General features: G+C 41.1%; 3 protein-coding genes across 4 annotated transcripts; 1 reads left to right on the top strand and 2 right to left on the bottom strand.

Annotated features, from left to right (window-relative positions):
* Positions 1-1056: 1056 nt before the first annotated feature.
* On the bottom strand, positions 1057-9355 carry fibpa (fibroblast growth factor (acidic) intracellular binding protein a). The gene is made up of 11 exons (XM_085427218.1): positions 8996-9355; positions 8825-8909; positions 6156-6354; positions 5882-6008; positions 5532-5632; positions 5177-5310; positions 4191-4299; positions 4018-4081; positions 3843-3929; positions 1842-1939; positions 1057-1309 (listed from the first exon to the last, which is right to left on the bottom strand). Exons 2-11 carry the CDS (start codon positions 8907-8909, stop codon positions 1240-1242), a joined length of 1074 nt encoding a protein of 357 aa, XP_085283344.1. The 5' UTR covers positions 8996-9355; the 3' UTR covers positions 1057-1239.
* Positions 9356-11982: 2627 nt separating this feature from the next.
* Positions 11983-14466, top strand: ccdc85b (coiled-coil domain containing 85B). Its single transcript, XM_085427207.1, has one exon. The coding sequence runs from the start codon at positions 12718-12720 to the stop codon at positions 13318-13320; it is 603 nt and encodes a 200-aa protein (XP_085283333.1). The 5' UTR covers positions 11983-12717; the 3' UTR covers positions 13321-14466.
* Positions 14467-15535: 1069 nt separating this feature from the next.
* Positions 15536-19553, bottom strand: fosl1a (FOS like 1, AP-1 transcription factor subunit a). 2 transcript variants are annotated; one of them, XM_085427197.1, is made up of 4 exons: positions 18896-19553; positions 18316-18570; positions 17329-17436; positions 15536-17218 (listed from the first exon to the last, which is right to left on the bottom strand). In XM_085427197.1, exons 1-4 carry the CDS (start codon positions 19007-19009, stop codon positions 16664-16666), a joined length of 1032 nt encoding a protein of 343 aa, XP_085283323.1. In that variant the 5' UTR covers positions 19010-19553; the 3' UTR covers positions 15536-16663. The 2 variants fall into 2 exon arrangements, with proteins under 2 accessions (XP_085283323.1, XP_085283315.1); XM_085427189.1 differs by having other exon boundaries at positions 18316-18573; positions 18896-19499.
* Between the last annotated feature and the right edge of the window lie 793 nt (positions 19554-20346).

Here is a 20346-nt window from a genome sequence, read left to right as displayed (position 1 = left end):
TCCCATTTACCCCCCATCTATCTATACTTACCTCCCCCATCTCTCACTCCCCTTTTTTCTTTTCCATAAAGCCACTAAAGCCCTCGCTCTCGTCCAATCTGACATGCAGGGATATTTATAGCCAGAGAGAGAGGGAAGTTAATGGAATGTGGACAAAAATTAGAGAGTGGAAGAGAGCGACAGTCTGTGTGTGTGTGTGTGTGTGTGTGTGTGTGTGTGTGTGTGTGTGTGTGTGTGTGTGTGTGTACGTGTTTGGAAATTTTTTATTTTACAGAATAAACCAGCGGTGCTTTCTGGGACAAAAGACAAAAAAATAAAGAAGTATCATGAGTCTTGACCCACGCACCAACTTTTGTGCGTGACTAATGCGTTACTGCGCTTGGAATCATTTCCAGCAGCATGTTGTCTTGCAAAATTTGTAGTCTGTCATGATGCAAACGGGTTAAGATGTTAGTTTCAGTCTCATTCAACTCTAATGGACACAAATTCAGACTATCCTCAAATTGGGATCAACAGCAGCGGCAGCGCTAGTCTTAATTTTCCTTAAAAATATCTCATCACTTGCAAAATAGCTCCCTGCATTTTATTTTTAGATGGGAGGCGGTTTCTCCAGCTACCCTCCAGTGTTTGGTTTAAAAACCTTCACTCGGCCTCAGCTTATTTGTCTGACTTTTGTTTTTGTCGGGTGGCAGAGATGGCAGCTGTCACTACAGGGGATGTTGTTAAAAATCACAGTCCCAGCTGGACTAACTGTGCCCCCACCCCTCATCCAGTTGGTCCCTATTCCCATAAACACACAGAGACACCCCACACACTGACTGGAGTCACAGCCTGTCGTGCATGTGATCCGCTGGTCCTCTTAAAGTGAATTAGTGAATAAAACGCTAATTCAGTTGGAGTCAATATCAAATTCGCTGTTTTCACTTCTTAAGTATGGTTCACCCAACCCCCAACCCCCAACCCCCGGTGAAAGATCCTGGGGGGGGGGTTAATCACAACATCTCTTCCTTCCAGAATAAACATGAAACATTACATAGGAAATAAAACAGAAGGGCATTTTTAATGTAAAATCTTAATTTTATTTACAAACCAAATTTACAGACAACGTTGGGGGATGCTAGGAGCAAAGCAGGCAGACAAACATACAGCGATGACGGAAGAAGCAGAGAAAGCACATCCGAAGGAGCGAAGTAACGCCATAGCAAACTGAAAGGAGACGTGAACCGCTAGGAGAACTCTTCAGTCGTGATACATTTTGAAGATGCAGCTTTTGACGACGCCCATGTATCTGTCCCACACAACTTGATGTCTGAGGGCAGAAAAGAGAAAGAAAACGGTGAGTAAAAGGAGTGAAAAGAGGTGCTCCAAATTTCATGTCAGACTGTAATTGTGAAATCAGAGTGAAGAGAGTAAATGAGGCAATCTGTGTCCCCCCTGTGTATACTGGTGGGGGAGTGGGGGGTCTATGTTTCTTTTTATGAATATGTCTTTGTTAAGCTTGTAGTGGTTCAGGGCTGTGTAAACCCTTAACTACATTCCTGAGTGTTTGCACGAGAAACAAGGTAACTACAGTTTAAGAAGTCATGAGCAAGATAGGGAGACACCCACTGGCAGAACAAGAGCGTCAATTTTTGGGAGGGTTTTAACATACAGCTTCACGCTTCAGCAGCGTCTAACACCACCATGCATATCCTTATTCGGTTATTTGAAGTTTTCCCCAAAAGCTCTCTATGAAAATCACAGCTCTATTTTAGCACAGGATACCCCGGGGGAATTGATAACCTGGGTCGGTGCCAGGCTCTGACTGATAAGCTTCGGAGAATAAAAGCACATTAACTCACTTGAATGTGTCGAGTATGTGTGCAGAGTTGGTGTAATGAGTGAGGTAGAGTTTCATGTCCGCAGCTGACCACCGGTCTGAACGGCACGGCTCAATAAACTGTGGGATAAAAGGAGGTGAGAAGGTTACAGCATAAAGCCTCAAAGGCAGACTGATGCTGGGACAGACATTAAAGTATTCAGGCTGGCTGAGCCGTCTTTACTTATATATATATATATATATATATATATTAGGGGTGCAACGATACACAAAATTCACGGTTCGGTTCGATACTTTGGTGTCACGGTTCGATATTTTTTCGATACAAAAAAAATGTTCATGCCTTTTTAATTTGTCATTTATTAAAATTATAAATATATATTTTAACTCAAAAGTACAGTTTTTAAATTTAACCCTAACCCTTGTGCGTGTTTTTTATTTTGACAGCGAATGCGCACCTGCGGACCACTTATGTGCAGCCCTGGTTATTTAGCTTGTCATATTGCAGCCACAGAAATTCTTTTGTCCATGAAACCATAAAGCTGCACTTTCTTTTTGCCTTATAGTCTGATTTGTCATAACTTCTCCATTTTGTGGTAAGCTTTTCTTTGGCTGTCACTTCTTCACCCTGACCTGTCTTATTTGGCTCAGCAGAACTAAAATATATATCTGTCTGTGAAGGTTCTCAGTCATCCAGGTCATCGTAGTCAAATATAAATCCTGCTGCTTTTACACACGGACTCACATAAGCTCAGCGATTCTCTGCGCGATCAACCTCTCACATGTTTAAGCTGCGGGAGATTTCACTTGTCATGTTTGCATAGTAAGCTAACGATTAATAAGACGATGTCAGAGGAATTGGTGCACAAATTATCATCACTCACAGATCAGTGCTGTCGCTCTCTATACACAGTTCGCACGATTGCAAAGTGAAAGCAAAAAAACAAGCGCAAATTCAAACGCGATTTCAATATGTCACATATTGACAGTGGCTCACCGATGCCAATGACATAATTACCCAGCTACATTTCTGAAAGAATGCAAAAGCATTGACATATATTTTTCCTTCTTACAATAGCCCGACGGGCAGGGAAGAGATAGATTTTGGTAGCCCGACTGAAAAAATCGCTAGCCCCAGGACGTCAGGCTAGCGATATTGCAAGCCCTGTATCTGATTGAGGAATCATGCATCTTTGGAAAAGAGAGTTTATTACAGAGAAATGTCTCTTTCCAAAATAAAAGCTATACTATCCGCTTCTTCTGGGTTATATTCTCAGCAGCATAAGGAGAATCATGTGCTAACAGCTGTCTAAATGACTCGGCTAAAGTTAGTAGCATGCTTGTTGTTTTTGTCTTTGCACTAGGATGATGTCGGCGTAAATGTGCAGTCATATTCGTTGTGTTCCCACTAGTGCTTTCAGGTTAATCTCGTTGAAATGACCTTAACACCACAACATGGCAAATCTCCGTTAACGAGCTACCGCCGATCGCCCCGTGCATGGGGCTAGACGGCCAACACGTTAACGAGCTAACTGCGCTAACACACTAGTTCCCACCCATGTAATTGAGCATTGCATGGCACATCCAACATACTGTTTTACTTTAGTCCATGACTCGCTTACCTTCAGGGTCATACGTCACATGAAAACCAAAATAATTCCAAACGCCAGATCTGAATGAGGGTGGGGGAGGTCCATGTTGCTGAGAGCTTAACTTCTGTCTTGCTAGCTTGCCCTGCGCTCTTCCTTCTGACTATGCTGTCTGTGTTGAGCGCTCAGTGGATCTAACACAGATTCACTGAGCGCTCCACACAGACAGCATCGTCAGAAGGAAAGTTGATAAAATAAATGACAAATGTTGTATTGTTCGATACATACGCGTACCGAACCGAAAGCACTGTATCGAACGGTTCAATATCGATACGAATATCGTTGCACCCCTAATATATATATATATATATATATATATATATATATATATATATATATATATTTTTTTTTTTTTTTTTTAAAGAAAATCTCACCTTCTCTACAAGATCAATAAAGAAATCTCTGACATCTTTTGTGTTGGTCAGCTTTGCAGCTATGTTGATGAGGCCTCTGGAAAGATTCTGCAGAAACAAAATTACATTCGAAACTGTTATTTCCTTTTCACAGTTATTCTCACGGAATATCATAAAGATACTTATCATCTCTCACCTTGAAACTACCCTCCATCTCAATGAAAACTTTCGTCTTTCCTCTCAGGGCTGTACAGACCAAACTGAGCAGAAATAAGAGAAGAAAGGAAAAGAAAACAGATTAAAAAAATTCAGAAGCTTTTTCAGGAGTCAGCAAAACATGGAAGTGTCTGGAAAGCGTGTTCCTGTTACCTTTTGTGTTGATCGAGCAGATCTTTGTCAGTGATTAAAATCTTCAGCTCTTTCAGTTCTTGCAAAAACTCTTTGTCAAGATCGACGTCCATGTCTTCCACCATGTTGTCTACAGGAAAATTCAGACACTGTCAAGTTAGTTTAATGGGAAATATTTCTAGAAATTATATTTTAAATATTTGTGTTCTTATAACTACTTGGTTATTAAGTATAATGACTCAGATGCTACCTAATATTATTCCCTCTTTCACTCTCCTAATTGTTAACCTGGGAATTTAAAATTCATCCTCTTACTGATGAAGTAAAGCCTGAAGGACCTCTGGTGGTCAGTAAACCTCACTGACAGAGCCATTGATCTAAACTTTATTTAGTAAACACAATCAACATATAGTTACCGGCTTTGTTAAGGTACACCTTGCTAATAGCAGGTTTGACCAGCTTTTTACCTTCAGAACTGCCTTAATTCTTCATAGGGTCAACAAAGTGCTAAAAACATTCCTCAGGTTTGACATGACAGCATCACACAGTTGCTGCAGATTTGTTACTAGTGAGAAGATGGGTATAATATCTTCATAAAGGGATGGACATGGTCAGCAATAGTACTCAGGAATGCTGTGGTATTTAAATGATGCTGAGCTGGAGCTAAGGGGCCCAAAAAGTACCAAGAAAATATTCCCACACCATCACACAACCACTACAAGCCAGAACCATTTATGCAAGGCAGGATGGATCTATGCTGGCTTTACCTCATAACATCACAACAGGAGTCGAGACTCATCAGACCAGGCAACATTTTTCCAATATTCTATTGTTCAATTTTGTTGAGCCTGTGTGAATTTGAGCCTCAGTTTCTTAGCTAAAGGGAGAGGTACCCAGTGCGGTCTTCAGCTGCTGTAGCCTATGTCCTTCAAGGTTTGATACTATGTGTGTTTAGAGATACTTTGGTTCTAATCAAGTGGTTATTTGAGTCAAAACTAAGCACTCACCAACAGCCCCAACTGTCCAGTTGCTGATAAGCTGACCGGCACAGAAAGCAAAATCCTGGAAACTGAGGTATTGCAGCTTTCTTTTTCCCGTCTCAAACCGATTGTTGGCAAAGAAAACGATGGCAGCGTAATCCCTGTGATAAAGACAATAAACACACGGCATTTAAAAAAACACAAAATAAAACCAAGCAATCAGAGCACCCAATCTTTTCATGTGGTATTTCGTTAGAATTTGTTGCAAAATAACATATTAATTCATCACAACACTACAACATAACAGATTTTAAGTTATACAACTGCTGTAAAACACAAGCCTGAGGCAGAAGGCTTGTGCTCTGTGCCTGTCGCTGATTACCTTGCAAGTTTGTCAGACAGAAGAAAATGCTGACGTATGTTCTCCACCAGGGGTCCCTTCAGCTCTTCGACAACTTTGAAAACACGTTTGAAGTTGTCGAACTGAAATTACACACACAATGCAAGAGATTTACTAATACTGAAAGAATCTGCTCCACAATCAGAAATCCCACCACAACTAATAAAATGTACCCAGAGCTATAAAACCAAATTAATTGTTGAAGCCGGCACACAACAGGAGCTCTGGCATGGTTTGATGTTTGTTTCAACACTCAGCTGTATCCTACCATTCAATAACACACTGCCGGAGCTTTAAAATATCAATCTTTACAATGCACAGTGAAGACTTACCTGTCGTCTGCAGCTTTTTAGTGTCACACTTGTCTTGGCACTGATGTCGTCCAAGTCTTTCTTTGTTCCCTTGGAGAGCTTCTTTCCCAGGACCTCACGAACAAATGTATCATCAAAAGCATAGTATCTAAACAAGGCAAGAGACACAAAAAACAAATTGCCATGAGAAGAAACGTAGCATAAAGGAGGAGGTTTGGCAAATAAATACAGGAATAGAGAGTTGTGACTCCTCTGAAATAAATGGGTTAATTAAATTAGAGCGTCATGGCCGCACCTCTCTATGAGCATGATTTGCCGATGAGGAGGGATCTGGAACAGCAGCTGGTTGGCTAGTTTGGCCGGACTGTGCAGCAGGCGCTCACACATCTGGAAAGTCCTGTACTGGTCCATGGTGTCACTCAGCAGGACATCTTTACTTGCCTCACACTCGTCCATCACTCCTCCCTCCATGCGTACCTTCACTGCATCGTTCACTGTTGGATAAATCACACAAGCGCAGTTCAAATGGTTGATGAACCGATGATGCCTGAAGTTAAATGTGATAACATGAATGAACAATCACTGCTGTGCTGTGAATAATCAGCAGCCTGAAACAGCTGCTGCACCATATTTGGGCATTAAACCCTGTATTTCCAATTTCTTTACCATATTTGATTCTTAAAGTTTACTTGTTCCTTAAATTAGTCTTATGATACTTAGAAGCCACACGTGCGTGTGTTTAAACACTGTACCTGACCTGAAATCACCACACCTAACATGTGATCCTGCTAGGCGCACCCAGTAAACCCCGTTCCAAAGAGAGAACACCTACTCCTATGTTTAATACTGATGAGAATGGAAACAGTGGATGGATTCATGAGGAGGGTTTGGTGCATATTTTTATTTATAATGGGATGTCTACATGACTGTATGTCACATGTATTTTTTAACACCTGTTCTCCACTTACTTGATGAAATTATTTAGAGATAACACACTTTTTCACCTTCACATGGGGTGGCAGTTACACCAAGAGAGAGTTATACATTGTGTTACTTATCCTAAATTAATTTAACCAGTAATTAGCTTTAGTAAATCCTGCCTGGCAGCTTCATCTTCATTAATCTTTGTTCAATATATCCACCATACCTCCTCTGCACATCTCCAGACTATCTCAGCCTCGCCTCTCTAACTTTGTCTTCAAGAATTTGAAGCAATCTAAACTTTTTTGTTCGTTTTCTTTACAGACAGAGCAGCGTGTGTTTGTTTGCTTTGTTCAGATTCATTACTGCAATTACTTTGAAGTTGAAAAATTAAGCCTTTAAGCATCATTTGTGCTTTCTGACTGGGTCCCAATGAGGATATCAAGCCTCATCTCTGAATCTCCTAATTAACACACCCCATATTATGACTAAAAATTAATAACAAAACTAATAAAAACTTTAACTGGAAGGAGTAAACACAGCCTGGAAATAAACTAAATTGAAACACTCAACAGCACTGTCAGAAACAGTGAGCAGATCACAGGAGACAGAAAACGATCTGCCTGACTGAAGTATTTCTGTGTTCTCAGAGAATGATCGACCTCTGTATGCAGAGCTCTGCCTTCAAGCTCAAACTATGGATTAGGTGGAATCATTACAAATGCTCAATAGCTCCTATTGCAATCAAACTATTACAGTCTGATTATGTTTTTATGTTTGTTTTTTATTTCTTATGTGTATTTGCTTTGGTGTAATGCGGCAGCCTAACTGCCAAGTCTGAGCTTAAATATTACACTAAATCGTCTTCACTGTAGTTTTTTTCCCTTGCCTTCTCAGATGCTTCATTTTAACATTTTTAGACGCCTAAGATGTGAAACCATTATGTATTTCACAAAAGCATCTTATTTTCTGTAAAAACAAGAACATTAATTAGTTTTAAAAACTGAGGTCCTTCACTGGTCCCCTCTCGACTGTTTGGTTTCAACACTTTAATTTATTTTATATAATTAAAGGAAGCCAGTCACTCTGTAATTATACGTTTTCAACAGGCTGTGTAGCAAAATCATGGCCCAGTCATTTACAAATGTGTTAAGAGGTGTGATCAGTATTTCCTCCAGTTAAATGTGGCTCAGACCAAAGAACGCTTATTGATTTTTGGAGGAGGCCAAGTCCCCCTGTTCCTGCACCATTTCTCAATAAAGGTGACCCATTGGGAGAAGTGCAGCCATAAAAATACCTGGAAGAGAAATTAAATGCTGTTTCAAATACAGATGCATTGTTCAGAAAGGGCAATCATGGCTGTTTTTTAAAGTATCTTGGAAATGCTTTATTCAGTTTCTTACTGAGTCTGTGCTTTTATTTTCTGTGACTTGCTTATTTGGCAAAGCCTTAATCTTTAAAACCGGTGAAAAGTAGAGAAAACGGTTAAGTTGTCCTGTAAGATTACCGGGCACCACCTTTAGTGAATTTCAGTATCTGTGTGAAATCAAGCGTCCTCTCAAAGGGACAGACTGTCGTTTTAGAATCTCAGCATCCTTTACATATTAACAACCACACGTTTCTATCAGAGAGAAGGTTAAGTCGCCCCACAGTTAGCACTAATAGACTCAGGCAGTCATTTGTTCCATCTCCTGCTGTATGTTTTAAATAACTTTTAACTTTTAACCATTTCCCTCAGTTCACTGTAGGATTTTGCATTCTATGTCTGTACTGAGTTGGATCACTGTCTGCAAAACAAAGTGTCACATGGTGATGTTGAAGCTTTATTACATGTTATTACTATTTTTGGACTGCTTTATTATTCTGAACCACCCCTTAAAATATACTTTGATACTTGAGGTGGATGACCTTCAGGCTGGGCACCTCTGCTTTGACTGTGTTAGCCGCCAACTCCAGGTAATCACACACTCTTTATATAAAAACGCATCTATTAATAGGATCGTTGTGACCCAGACTCTCACATGTGTTTAGCGTTACCCCTACCTGTGTATCCGTCCAACCACAGCTGGTAAACCTCCTCATCCATGATGGTGGTGTTACCCACGAACACATCCAGCTCTACAGACATCTGCTTAAAACAAACAAGAAAAACATGTTTATTGTTTAGCTCAGGTATCACCGACATATAGCTGATTAGCTCGGGTGATATTATACCTTGTTCTTAGTGTTCTCTCAGGTAGCTGGCGGCGATAAAATCGTGTCTGCAAAGTGAACTATTTAATTCTATTAGCTGGGCTTAAATTTGCTCTCCATGGCTTACTGATTAGCTAACTTCCTCCATAAAATGTTAGCCTCCGGAGCTAGCCGAGCTGCACAGTTATCGACGGCCAATAAACGGGCAGCACTGCGGCGAATTAAGACCACGTTAATGTGACGATATGACACGATTATTAAGCAGCTTTTGAATTTACAGCAACAACGTCTATGAAATATTACAGCCCGTGAGAGACACGAGTGCGTAATGTCAACAACAGCAGTCACGTAGCAGATACTTCCGGTTCTATGATGTCACAGGAAAAGCTCCCGAATTAAAAATATGTTTTTGTTTTTTGGTTAATTTAAGTTTATTTTAATTTAATTGCCATTTTAATTTCTTTCCCATTTTTCTATTAATCAGTATTTCGGTCGCATCTTTTTTGTATCGTGTGAAATTCCTTTGATCGTTTATGTCCGCTATGTTCATTACCTTCCTTGCAATAAAGCTATTGTTTTAGATACCTATTATGTCATCGTCTTATCACAAAACTCAGGCACTGAAAACATTCAATGTACACGTGACTGCTTTTTATATTAAATAAATAAATAAATGTGTTTTTTATAGTGTATATATATAGTATATATATATTCATATTAATACAGAAACATACTTCTTTCCAACTCACTCACACCTCTATCAACACACTCAAGGCAAATAATAATAATAATAATAATAATAATAATAATAATAATAATAATAATAATAATAATAATAATAATAATACCCCTGCTCCCCCGGAAGATCATACAGTGGCCACAAATGACTGAAAGAGAATACTTTTGCTGCACATATTGAAGGATATCTCCTTTCTCAGGAGCCCGGCACGCCTTTTTGTTTACAGCCTCTGTGTTGGTCTTCCAGTTCAGCCTGTTGTAGACGTGGACACCCAGGTACTGGTACTCTTCCACCACATAAACACCCCGTCACAGGATAGAAACGGGTCGTATAACAGACGTCCTCTTCCTTGTGAAGTCCATCACCAACTCTCTAGATTATGGTGATTCTATTTTATTTATTTATTTTTGCAGGATTTTGCTATATCTACATATAGCACAGCCCTTCCCGTGTTTTTTTTTCTTTTTCAATTATCTTTCATTGGCTTAAACATCAGTTTTCTCGGTGTGTGGGGGGGAGGGGGGGTCTTGCTCTTTTTCCCATTAACAGTTACTGCAGACGTCTCACATGACTGTGGGCAGCATGTGACACAACTATGAGACGCCCCTGAGGATTACCAATATGAATAACACACCATTCATCTGTAGTTTTTTAGGAGCTGATCATGTGCTTTTAAGGTGTGGCTCTGACAAGTGAATACGTAATAATAGGTAATGTTAGTGCAGACAAAACGGTAACTTCTGTGATATTAGAGTGTTTAGATACATAGAAAATCATTATCATTGAAAGCTTGACAAATGGCCTTCAGGATCAGCAGTTTTCTTTTATTTCTTCAATGTTTGGCCTCTCTTCTAAGCCAACGTCTACTTTGATTGACCATCCAAGGGGTGGATTAGAGGTGAATTACCCTACAGTAACTCAACAGGTAACATTCATATAAAGAAAGAAAGACTTCAGTGACCAGAAAAGAAAATCCGAAAGATAATGAACGATTATGTGAAGACTCAAATTACAGCACTGCGCCTGGCAGCCACACAGTACCCTATTGTTGATCATTTGTTCCCTAAGTTATTATAAAATGTGTCAGATCACAGATAGGCTTCTTTGTGAGCACCGGGCCCCACAGTGCTGTGCGCTTTGCTTGCTGCCTGCGTTTACACAATCTGCTCTTTTCCTCTGACGATTAATCTAAATAAATCCCCGTAAATCCCTCTCCTCGCCCTCCCTTTCTGTGTTTCTGCATGTGTCCTTCAAAAAAGAAAAATCACAACACGGGAGGGTGAAAACGAATCAGCCAAACACGCCTTTTTTGTCGACTCTCCTGCTGCGCATCAACACTCTCATTTCTAACCTCACATGACACCCTGATTCCATCCCCAGATCCCCCTTGCGCGGTTAACACCCTACATTGTTGTGGCCTCAGTGAAACAATGGAGGTGGGACAGAGGGCGGAAGGATGTGGCTGAATGCCTCAGCATAAACCCATGGAAAAAAAGGGTCTGCAGTCACACTTTCCGCCATTGTTCTTTGAAAAGTAACAAGTACAACCAGGAGTCACTCATGCACTCCACTGTCATAGACATGTATCTGGTTTTTGAGGATGAGATCATTCTAATGAACAGGAAAAACCGAAGGAAGTGGGTTTACACAGGCTTTTCCTATCAATTTCCTTCATACATTTCCAACTTGTTTTGGTTTCATAGCATGAAAAGGATAAGAAAAAAGAAAAGAAAAATACAATAAAATAAAGAAATAAAAAAAATGGGTTTGAATCCAAATGGGGGCGCACACGTTCCTCATTGAGGGAGCGCGTGGAGAGAGGATCTTCCATGTCAAATCTCGTTATTTAGAGTGGAATTAGATGAACCACAGAGCTTTAGATTATTAAATGTTGCCATTTACGGCTACAAAACAGGCTCAAATAACGCAATGTGGAATTGCCACACTGCGAACATCAGAGAAAACCACAAACAGTTCTGATTACTAGCTTATCTAAGGAAATTTGCCAAGTTACAAATCCTGATAAAGCAGTAAAGTTTCCTTTAAAACCTCTACAAAATAAAAGCATCTCTGCTGAGCATCGCGGCTTCACTAAAACGCGACCAAAACTAAAAGGTGTCACTCGTTACAAATATATAATCTAGTTCAGCGGTGCTCTCAAAGCAACATTTGTGACAGTTCTTTTCTTAAAAACAACAATCTGAAGCTTTTATTTTGAAGGCTGCTTGTACTGGTCTCCGTCAGAGCTCCAGCTTCACACGCAGCTCGCTGCTTAGCGGAGTCACAGCCGTGAAAGTGGCGGAGGCGGACATTGTTGTGGTAACAGTCCATCTCCGGAGGATGAGCACAGATGATGATGTACATATTTTGAGCGGTGAGCTTTGTTTGTTATTTATTTTTTTATCTAAACAATGAATCTTTTTTAAAGAAAAAGGGGGGTAAAGCTGCTGCGCCGTGCGGACTCCTGCAGCCACCGGAGTTCATTCAGCTGAGGCGAGACAAGCACAGCCCGATGAGACGATGCCAGCGGTGTAGAAATCACAACATCTGCAGGGTGTGCTTGGTCAAGCCTCCGTGGACTCACCGGGCCTTTGTCCAGAAAAGCCCACGGAGCGGCTGTTGCCTTCAAAAAAAAAACTGCGCGGGGGGGAGAAATAAGGGCTGCTGTGCTCCCGGAGGCCTTTGGAGAAAGCAGCCTGCTGCTGAGAGGATGACAGATTGACATTAATAGGGGCTTGCGGTGCGTTTTTCACACACGACCTCATTAAGGCGTTATCCACGGAGAACAGCACAAAAAGGGACTGAAGTCACAGCCTTGGAGATAAAGACAATCTAAATAAAGACACCACATGTTTCTGCCTTGATTTTACCTCCGGTGATCAAATACATTACATCTGGATTACAGCGGATGCATGTGTTGAGCATTAAATATAGCCACATCTCAGCGCTTTTAATAGATTCTCAGGTACCCATAGGTGTCGTTTTTTACTGAAAGAAGAAAAAAATGGGTAGCGAAGGTGAGATAATAAACAGAGAACTGTCAAAGATGTCGGACGAGGACTTGCTGGCGTGCTCCAAAGAGGAGCTGGTGAGCCGGTTGCGTAAAGAGGAGTCAGAGAAAATATCGGCTCTGATCCAGCGCGGTCGGCTTATCAAAGAGGTAAATAAACAGCTGCAGGGACACCTCCTCGAAATCAGGGAACTGAAAGTCATCAATCAGCGCCTGCAGGAGGAGAACACGGAGCTGCGGGACCTGTGCTGCTTCCTAGACGACGACCGGCTCAAAGTGAAGAAGCTGGCCCGGGAATGGCAGCTGTTCGGGCATCACGCAGCCAAAGTGATGCGGGAGGACCTGGGCGGGTACTTGAAAAAGCTCGCTGACCTGGAGCGCATGCAGGACGGGCTGGTGAAGGAGAATCTGGACCTGAAGGAGCTGTGCCTGGTCCTGGAAGAGGAGTGTGTGAGCAGGAGTGACTCCAGTCCAGGAGGTTCCACCGAGCTGAATCTGCCCTGCATGGTGGCCCGGGACCTGGGAGATGGGAGCTCAAGCACAGGCAGCGTGGGAAGCCCAGACCAGCTTCACCTGGTGTGCTCACCTGATGACTGATGGCAGGTGTGTGTCAGCAGCTGAGGACTGGAGGGAGACAAAGGTGCTCTGTCAGATAGTACAAATTAATCTGGAGGATTAAAAAAAAAAAGCATTAGGGCTTTCTGAATGCTGCAAAGATTTGTGTGCCACTAGACTTGAGACTCTTTCCACATTTCAGGACTTTACAAAGACATTTATTAGATGTTTGCCAGATGATAACATGTCTAAATTTTACAGTGTTTTTTCTAAAGATTCTCCTGAAAATTCTCCTTTTTCAGTGGTCTGTTGTTGAGAAAAAATGGGACCAAAAAAGTGGGTCACATATATAAATTTATCTCATGCACTGGATTAGCCTACACTGGTAGAAGCCTTTTTCTCAATTGCACTGGACAGCGTTATCTTGGATCTTGAAAACACAGATCTAAAGATTCATTTCAATCCAGTTTCGAGCCATATTTAGTCCTCTGAATTCCAATAGCACTGAAACAAAGGAAACTATTTGATAATTGCTTTTTTTGCTAATGATGTGTAATATTTTATGCACTCTCGCTTCCTCAGGACAGGATTGGAGTGCCATGTGTGCATGATGATTGTCACCATTTGTAACAAAGCCTGTGAAGCAGCCTGACGTGAAGGCCCTTTAGGTTTCCTGAGGGGTGGGGCTGCTGAGAATAATGTAACACGTGCAGACCTACACACTCACTTTGGATCAGGCATGGTAGATGTTGTTGGACCTCACGCAGAGCTGAACTGAAAAATAAGTTCTGTCACTATTTTTAAAATTCAACTGGAAAACTCTTTGTATCAAACTGGAAGGTCTACAAGTTTTGGTTGATTTTTATTCTGTTTAAGCCGAGCTGTTTAAATTCTTTTTTTTTCTTCTTGTCTTTGTTTTTTTTAAATGAAGTTGTTGCTGAATTATCATAAGATTTGTTAGCTTCTTCTTCTGTAACTCATGCTTTGTATTTAATCTGTAACATTAGGAGCAAACTTAACTTCAGCCCTTCTTTAATCTTGATTTGTCTGTATTAACTAGCTTTACTAACCAGTTTCAGTTTAAACCATAGCACCTGGATTACAAGAGGTTTATTTTGTTGTTAGCTGTTTATTGGTGGGCTATGCTCGTAGTGCACTGAAAAGCTTTAAATACAGTGGCTATGACACTCGGGGCTGTTCTGACCTTTCTTTGTGTATTTGCCTTGCAGAAAACATGCATTTAACATGACACACACGACAAATTGATTTCTGCATTTGTTCTGACCTTCGTGTCTGAACCAACTGCGCTTGATTGATGCTGCCTTCATGCCACACTGACTGACGTTATGGATATTCATCAGTTTTATTTTTGGAGCCCTATTTGCACAGTCTGGAGAGCTGATGGGGGTGGAGGGGGGTGATGCTTTTACCCACTTAGTGATGCACAGACGTCCTTTGACAGCAGCGTACATACAGATTTTTTCTCCCTCGTGCTCTCCAGCTCTCAATCTGACTCTTGTTCCATCTCCGCCTCTCTGCCTCGCTCATCCCATTTTAGCAATTCAATGCTCTCTGAGCCGTGTATGTATTAGCAAGAGATTCACTTCATTTTAGGGTAACAGAGGCCACAGTGTTGAGAGTGGAGGGTCAGAGAGTGGCCAGCAGAGTTTGTCAGCGCATGGTGCAGTAATCAAACTCTCTTACTCGCTGCCACTAATGATTAATTCTGTATTTATTACTGTGTCAGGTATTTTCTCAATTAACTGATATGAAGTATGGCCTTAACACCCAGAGTCAAAGGGTAATGTCTTCAAAGTATTGGATTTTTTCTGATCAACAGTCTGAAGATGTTAAGATCAAAGACCACAAAAACCTGGAGAAGCTGCAGTCCAGGGGCGGAGCCAGGCAGGGGTCTGGGGTGGCACTGCCCCCAGAACCAATAATGAAGCTTATTGGGGGGTTCTTCGCACATAATCATAGGAGTTAAGAAGTAATCAGACACAGCTGGGTATAATCTTAACAATCAATTAATGTTTATCAACAGTTAAAAAATAATTAAATTAACAACCATTGCATATTTCTTTTAAAATGATTTAAAATGTGACTGTATACGAGTCTTCACAGTGTACATGTCTACATGTGTGAAAACCTATTTCTGCCACTTAAAAAATAATAAATAAATGAACAATTTTTTCATCTATAAGTAAAAATGCTGTGTTATTACCAAAAAATTTGAGTTGATATTTTGAGATAAACCAAAATTTTGTCTTCGGATGGCAGAAAAATGTTGATGGTGGAAAGAAGCAACTCAAAAATTTTAGTTTTGACCTAAAGACAACTTTCCATCAATTTGTGTTTCATCCCAGTCTAAGTAAAAAAAAAAAAGTGTATAAAACTGTCTGACTCCACCACTGCTGCGCCTGGAGAATATTCAGCATTACTGCTCAATTAAAAAGAAATTACTAGAACATTAAACTTCAATCAGGCAACTGATCAATGAATCGAATCCTCATTTCAGTCGCGTTGTCACGTCTCATTTACATTTCTGAATCTCTTTCACACATTTCGAATGATCCAGACAATCGACTCTGAGTAATCTGCTGTTTTTCAGATGATTTTCAGTCACAGTCTCTTGCTTATTTTGCCAATAACTGTACACCATTTCTCTTTGCACACACCTTTGTTCTTTATTATCTGGTTTTTTTCAAACAAAGACAAATTTAAGGCACTGCCCTCCAAACAGTTCATTTTAACAGAAAACATAAACAGTACCAAAAAATATATTATATTCTCCATAATAAATATGTGATTATATCATTTATAATAACTCCTATGGCCCAGCCTTAGTGGTCAGTAATTTGTATAAAGATAATATTAGGGTTCTGAAAGGGTCCACGCATAAATATGGACCTGTTAGTTTAAGCACTCCGTTTCCCTTTTTGAGGACTTTGACAACACACTGTAACAATATAGTAACTCATCAAAGGGAACATTATAATGTATTATATCTAATAATATATGATTAAATGGAGTTATCACAGTACAACGTTTGTATAATTAGAGAATATAGTCTGCATGCAGTGCTTTCGCAATAAACCTCAAACACACTCATTCTTATTTTATAACTCTGAAAATTAGAAATATAAAGACTTTATATTCTTATAAAAACTAAAAAAAGTGTAACATTCGTCTTCTAATAATGCCACAGATTTGCATATTATCTAAGAAAAGCATCAACTTTCTAAAGAAATCGAGCAGCTGCATGTTGCTCGTTTCGAAATGATAAGAGCCGTCGTTTTCACTTCCATCACATTTCCTTGACATCCTGCACTGTGACTGCGCTGAAATCAAACTTAGTGTATTGCCATGAAGGCAGGGCCGTCGATTACAGTGAGAGGATGGTTGGTGAGTGCAGGGAGTGATCCGACTGGTCACCGCTGCTGCTGCTGCGGCGATGAGCTATCCCACAGGGCTGTGGGGCCTGAGACTGCTGGACACTTCCCTGGTGTGATGTAACGTGGGATGTGCTGGAGGCACTGGTGTCTAAAGAGGCAGAGGGGTAGGTGAAAACTGTGCCAGCTGTGAAGGACATGATAGAGGGCGTGGAGAGAACTGGGGTGTGGAGTGACTCTGATTCAGTAGCAACAGCAGAGGCGGTTGATGTTACAGGCTTTGTGGGGATAGTTATCCTTGGTCTGGGCTTCTCCAGCTTTATGGGTGGTTTGATTGAGGGTCCAGGACTGCAGGAGTCCGCTGGCTCTAGTTTGATGGCTGCCAAAGAGGAAATGGATGGACCTGAGTCAGAATCCGAATCAGAGTCCTCTATTTTGCAAATGGGTCGGTGAGCTTCCAAGACCAGTTCAAGCTTCTCTTTCTCCTTTTGTAGTTCAGCTATTTCCTTCTGCAAGCGGGACTTTTCATCCTCCAGCATGTCTGTCTCCTACAGCAGGAGAAAGACAGAGTTTGATTCATTCATGACTGACTGAGACCAACACCTTACATATTAACATATTACATATTACATATACTATTATATTAAAGATCACTCACAGTTTGCAGGGAATCTGTCAGCTCCCGTCTCCGATTGCGACACTTTGCTGCTGCCAGTTTATTCCTCTCCCTTCTTACTCTGCGCCTTTCGACTTCTTCCTGAGATAACTGAAGAGGAGAAGAAAAATTACTACAAAACATGAAGGCGGCCTAAACTCCTGAACTGGATTAATCCGGCTTGTTTTAGGCAAACAGCTAATTTCAAAACATCACATGCACAGTGAAATTCCACCACAGGCAGCATGACACAGGTGAAATACTCCCACCATGTGTGCACACTGACTCATCACAGCCATGGCAGCTGCAGGGTTGAAAAGCGTCTGGGCTTTTGTGCCTTTGTAACACCCGAATTCTGACTTCATCCAACATTCTACTGAATAATTGCAGTTAATCCAACATTTCCCGCCCTTTCGGGGTGATGAGTCACGCTCAGACCCCTAAAGTGACTCAGGTGTGAGTCACAGAACATGACTTGCCCCTATGAGTCACATGACAGTCCACTTCCTGTTCAATGAATTTACAACTTTATGACGAGGATGTGTGCCAAAGCGTGCCTGGGGAAACGTACAGAATTATACTGTGTGTTGGAAATCAAATGTAAAGTTACTTTGAATGGAGTGATGTTTCTATAGTAAGAAAAAACTGATAATCACCTGTTAATTTTACTGTCAACAAAAACTCAGTAAAAAAACAAAGGAGAATACAACAGTGTGTGTTTAACTCCAGTGCTGAGAAAAAGATTTAAAAAACATATCTTTAGATTTTCTTCCTATTTCTCCATACATCTAGAGGAAGTGGCACTATTGTGTCACAGAGAATTACAGGACATTACGCACTGATTACACAAAAGTGATTGAGCCACACTCCACACCTCAGCATCCACACCACATTCCCTCGAGGGAGAATGCAACTTCCAAGAGGGCTCATTCACTTGTTTCTTAGTGGAAAAACAAAAAACCCACAATCATTTGTGAGCTATGTGCTTACATGTTCATCATTCCTGCGCCTTGTTGAAGATGGGCTGTTTGCAGAAGTTCTTATGACCCCTGTCCTGAGAAGGTGAGACTGGGAAGGTGGTGGAACCAGTGGCCTCGCCCCTGGGTGGACTGGGTAAGGAGGTACTGGTGATCGCGAAGGGCCTGGTGGATGCATGAGAGAGGGCTGGACCAGCCACTGGAGGTCCTGGTTGCTTGTGATGGCATTGAGGCTGGGAATAAACTGACTGGCCCCTGCCATTGTAAACTTCTAGGGAAAAAAGAAAAATAAACAGTTTGAAAGAAGAAGATTTTATATAATGAAATATTCACGATAAGTAACAAGTGCAGGATTAAAAGTGTAAACTAATATTATTGCGTAACTATTATATAACCATTATTATAAATATTATTATTTTTTATCTATTACTTGTACAACTAAACTAAATTACAGTGTGATGATTTAACAGCTTTAAATTTGTATTCCTTAATGTTAGCTAGAACATTTTTAGTTATTTCTCAAAACTTTAACCGTATTGTTCTTATTTGACCCCTAACCTTTTACCCAGTTCAGTCAGTGACAGCACACCTACCTGCTCCTGATGTGTGGCTGAAGTGCTGGTGTTTCCAAGGGAAGCAGGGTTTGTCCCAGAGGTGCCTGTGTACGGTGGGTTGCCTCTTTCTTGACTCCCAAAGTTTCGATACATCCTCTCTTTCTCAGTGAAAAGAAAACTGAATCCAGCTGTGGCTATATAGTCTTCCGTTCTCACGAAACTAAGTGGTTGAGTCTTGTGTTTTAATTCAAATAGGGGGCAAGCCCACCGGTAGAGTCCAAAGAAGTCTTCAAGGGGGAGCGAGGAAAGAAATATCTCCTTGTTTTTTCCCCAGTCGTCCAAAAACCTTCGAAAACAACTTTCAGCGCTCACGGTAGTCCTCAGTCGTACATCCAGGATCGGAAGTCTGGGAATGATCGTGAGGTTGTAAACTCTTTAAGCAGCAGTATATGCACACCACGCCCCTCTGTACTTACGGGAAATAGTGTTGTCTGGAACCTCTCACGAAATTCTCCACGTGTCGTGACGTCATTTACCATATTTGGTGAGAGTTTCCTCCAGAGACTAGTACAGGGATTCCTCTCAAAGACAGCCCACACCTCGTGCTCTGAAACTGGCGCTGTAGTGATTTCTCTTATCTGGAGGAGGCTTAAAGCACTGGGTACACTTTATAACTGAAAGCCAAAGCACGGAGACTCTTTGTTTATACTGCAGTGAAATTTGTACATGTTATCAGTACAAGGGTAACCAGTTAAGGGTTGAAGTTTGAAAAAAACACACACACGCAAACAGATTGCTCAGTGAGAAACCCTGAGCAATCTGTTTTTTCACACTTAAAAAAACACTGATCTATTTTTATTGATGTGCACCTCTATTTCCAGGGATTATGGAAAGTTTAAGACATTTCTGTTTAGAAACAAACATGAAACAGTGACTAAAAGTATCAGTGTGACATAACTCCCCGCCTTATCTCCATTAGAGATAGGCTAAGGAGCAGGTGGTTCTTGTATACCTCTTGGTAATTTTCTTGGGCTAGGAAATCATGTCTTGTTCCATGTTCCCATGGGCTTGGGAACACCTCACTGTTCCCCCAGAAGAGCTAGAGGTGGCTGTGGAGAGGTCTAGGCATCTCTGCTTAGACTGCTGACCCAGTGACATGGACAACCAGGAGAACACTAATGGATAGGTGGATTAAATCAGTCCAGCCTGCTGCTACTGATACTGGTGTAATGATGTGGGTGATATTTTCTAACTGAACATCATATAAACACCACAGTATAGTAGTGAGTGTTGTTGCTGACCAAGTCCATCCCATCCCTGACCAGCGTACTCATCTTCTGATGGCTTCTTCAAGCAGAATAATGCACCTCGTCACAAAGCTCAAATCACCACAAACTATTCTTCTGAACATGAGTTCACTGTATTCAAATGGTTTCCCCAGTCAGCAGATCTGAATCTAATAGAGCACCTTTGGGATGTGGTGGAACAGG

This window comes from Rhamphochromis longiceps, linkage group LG2, assembly GCF_057381845.1.
Source record: "Rhamphochromis longiceps isolate RC_006_pf linkage group LG2, R_longiceps_female_GT1.1, whole genome shotgun sequence".
In the NCBI taxonomy this organism is placed as follows: Eukaryota; Metazoa; Chordata; class Actinopteri; order Cichliformes; family Cichlidae; genus Rhamphochromis; species Rhamphochromis longiceps.
The sequence above is the reverse complement of the archived record's forward strand: the minus strand, read 5'-3'. Positions and strand labels throughout refer to the sequence as shown.

Bases quoted from the DNA above. Each gene is read 5' to 3' on its own strand.
- fibpa (XM_085427218.1), bottom strand. From the start codon at position 8,909: ATGTCTGTAGAGCTGGATGTGTTCGTGGGTAACACCACCATCATGGAT. The intron at 4,300-5,176 runs GTGAGTGCTTAG...ATTTTCCTGTAG, and splicing joins CTGGACAGTTGGGGCTGTTG to ACAACATGGTGGAAGACATG. The intron at 4,082-4,190 runs GTAACAGGAACA...ATTTCTGCTCAG, and splicing joins CTGCTCGATCAACACAAAAG to TTTGGTCTGTACAGCCCTGA.
- ccdc85b (XM_085427207.1), top strand. From the start codon at position 12,718: ATGGGTAGCGAAGGTGAGATAATAAACAGAGAACTGTCAAAGATGTCG.
- fosl1a (XM_085427189.1), bottom strand. From the start codon at position 19,009: ATGTATCGAAACTTTGGGAGTCAAGAAAGAGGCAACCCACCGTACACA. The intron at 18,574-18,895 runs GTAGGTGTGCTG...TTTTTTCCCTAG, and splicing joins CAGCCACACATCAGGAGCAG to AAGTTTACAATGGCAGGGGC. The intron at 17,219-17,328 runs GTGAGTGATCTT...CTCCTGCTGTAG, and splicing joins TGACAGATTCCCTGCAAACT to GAGACAGACATGCTGGAGGA.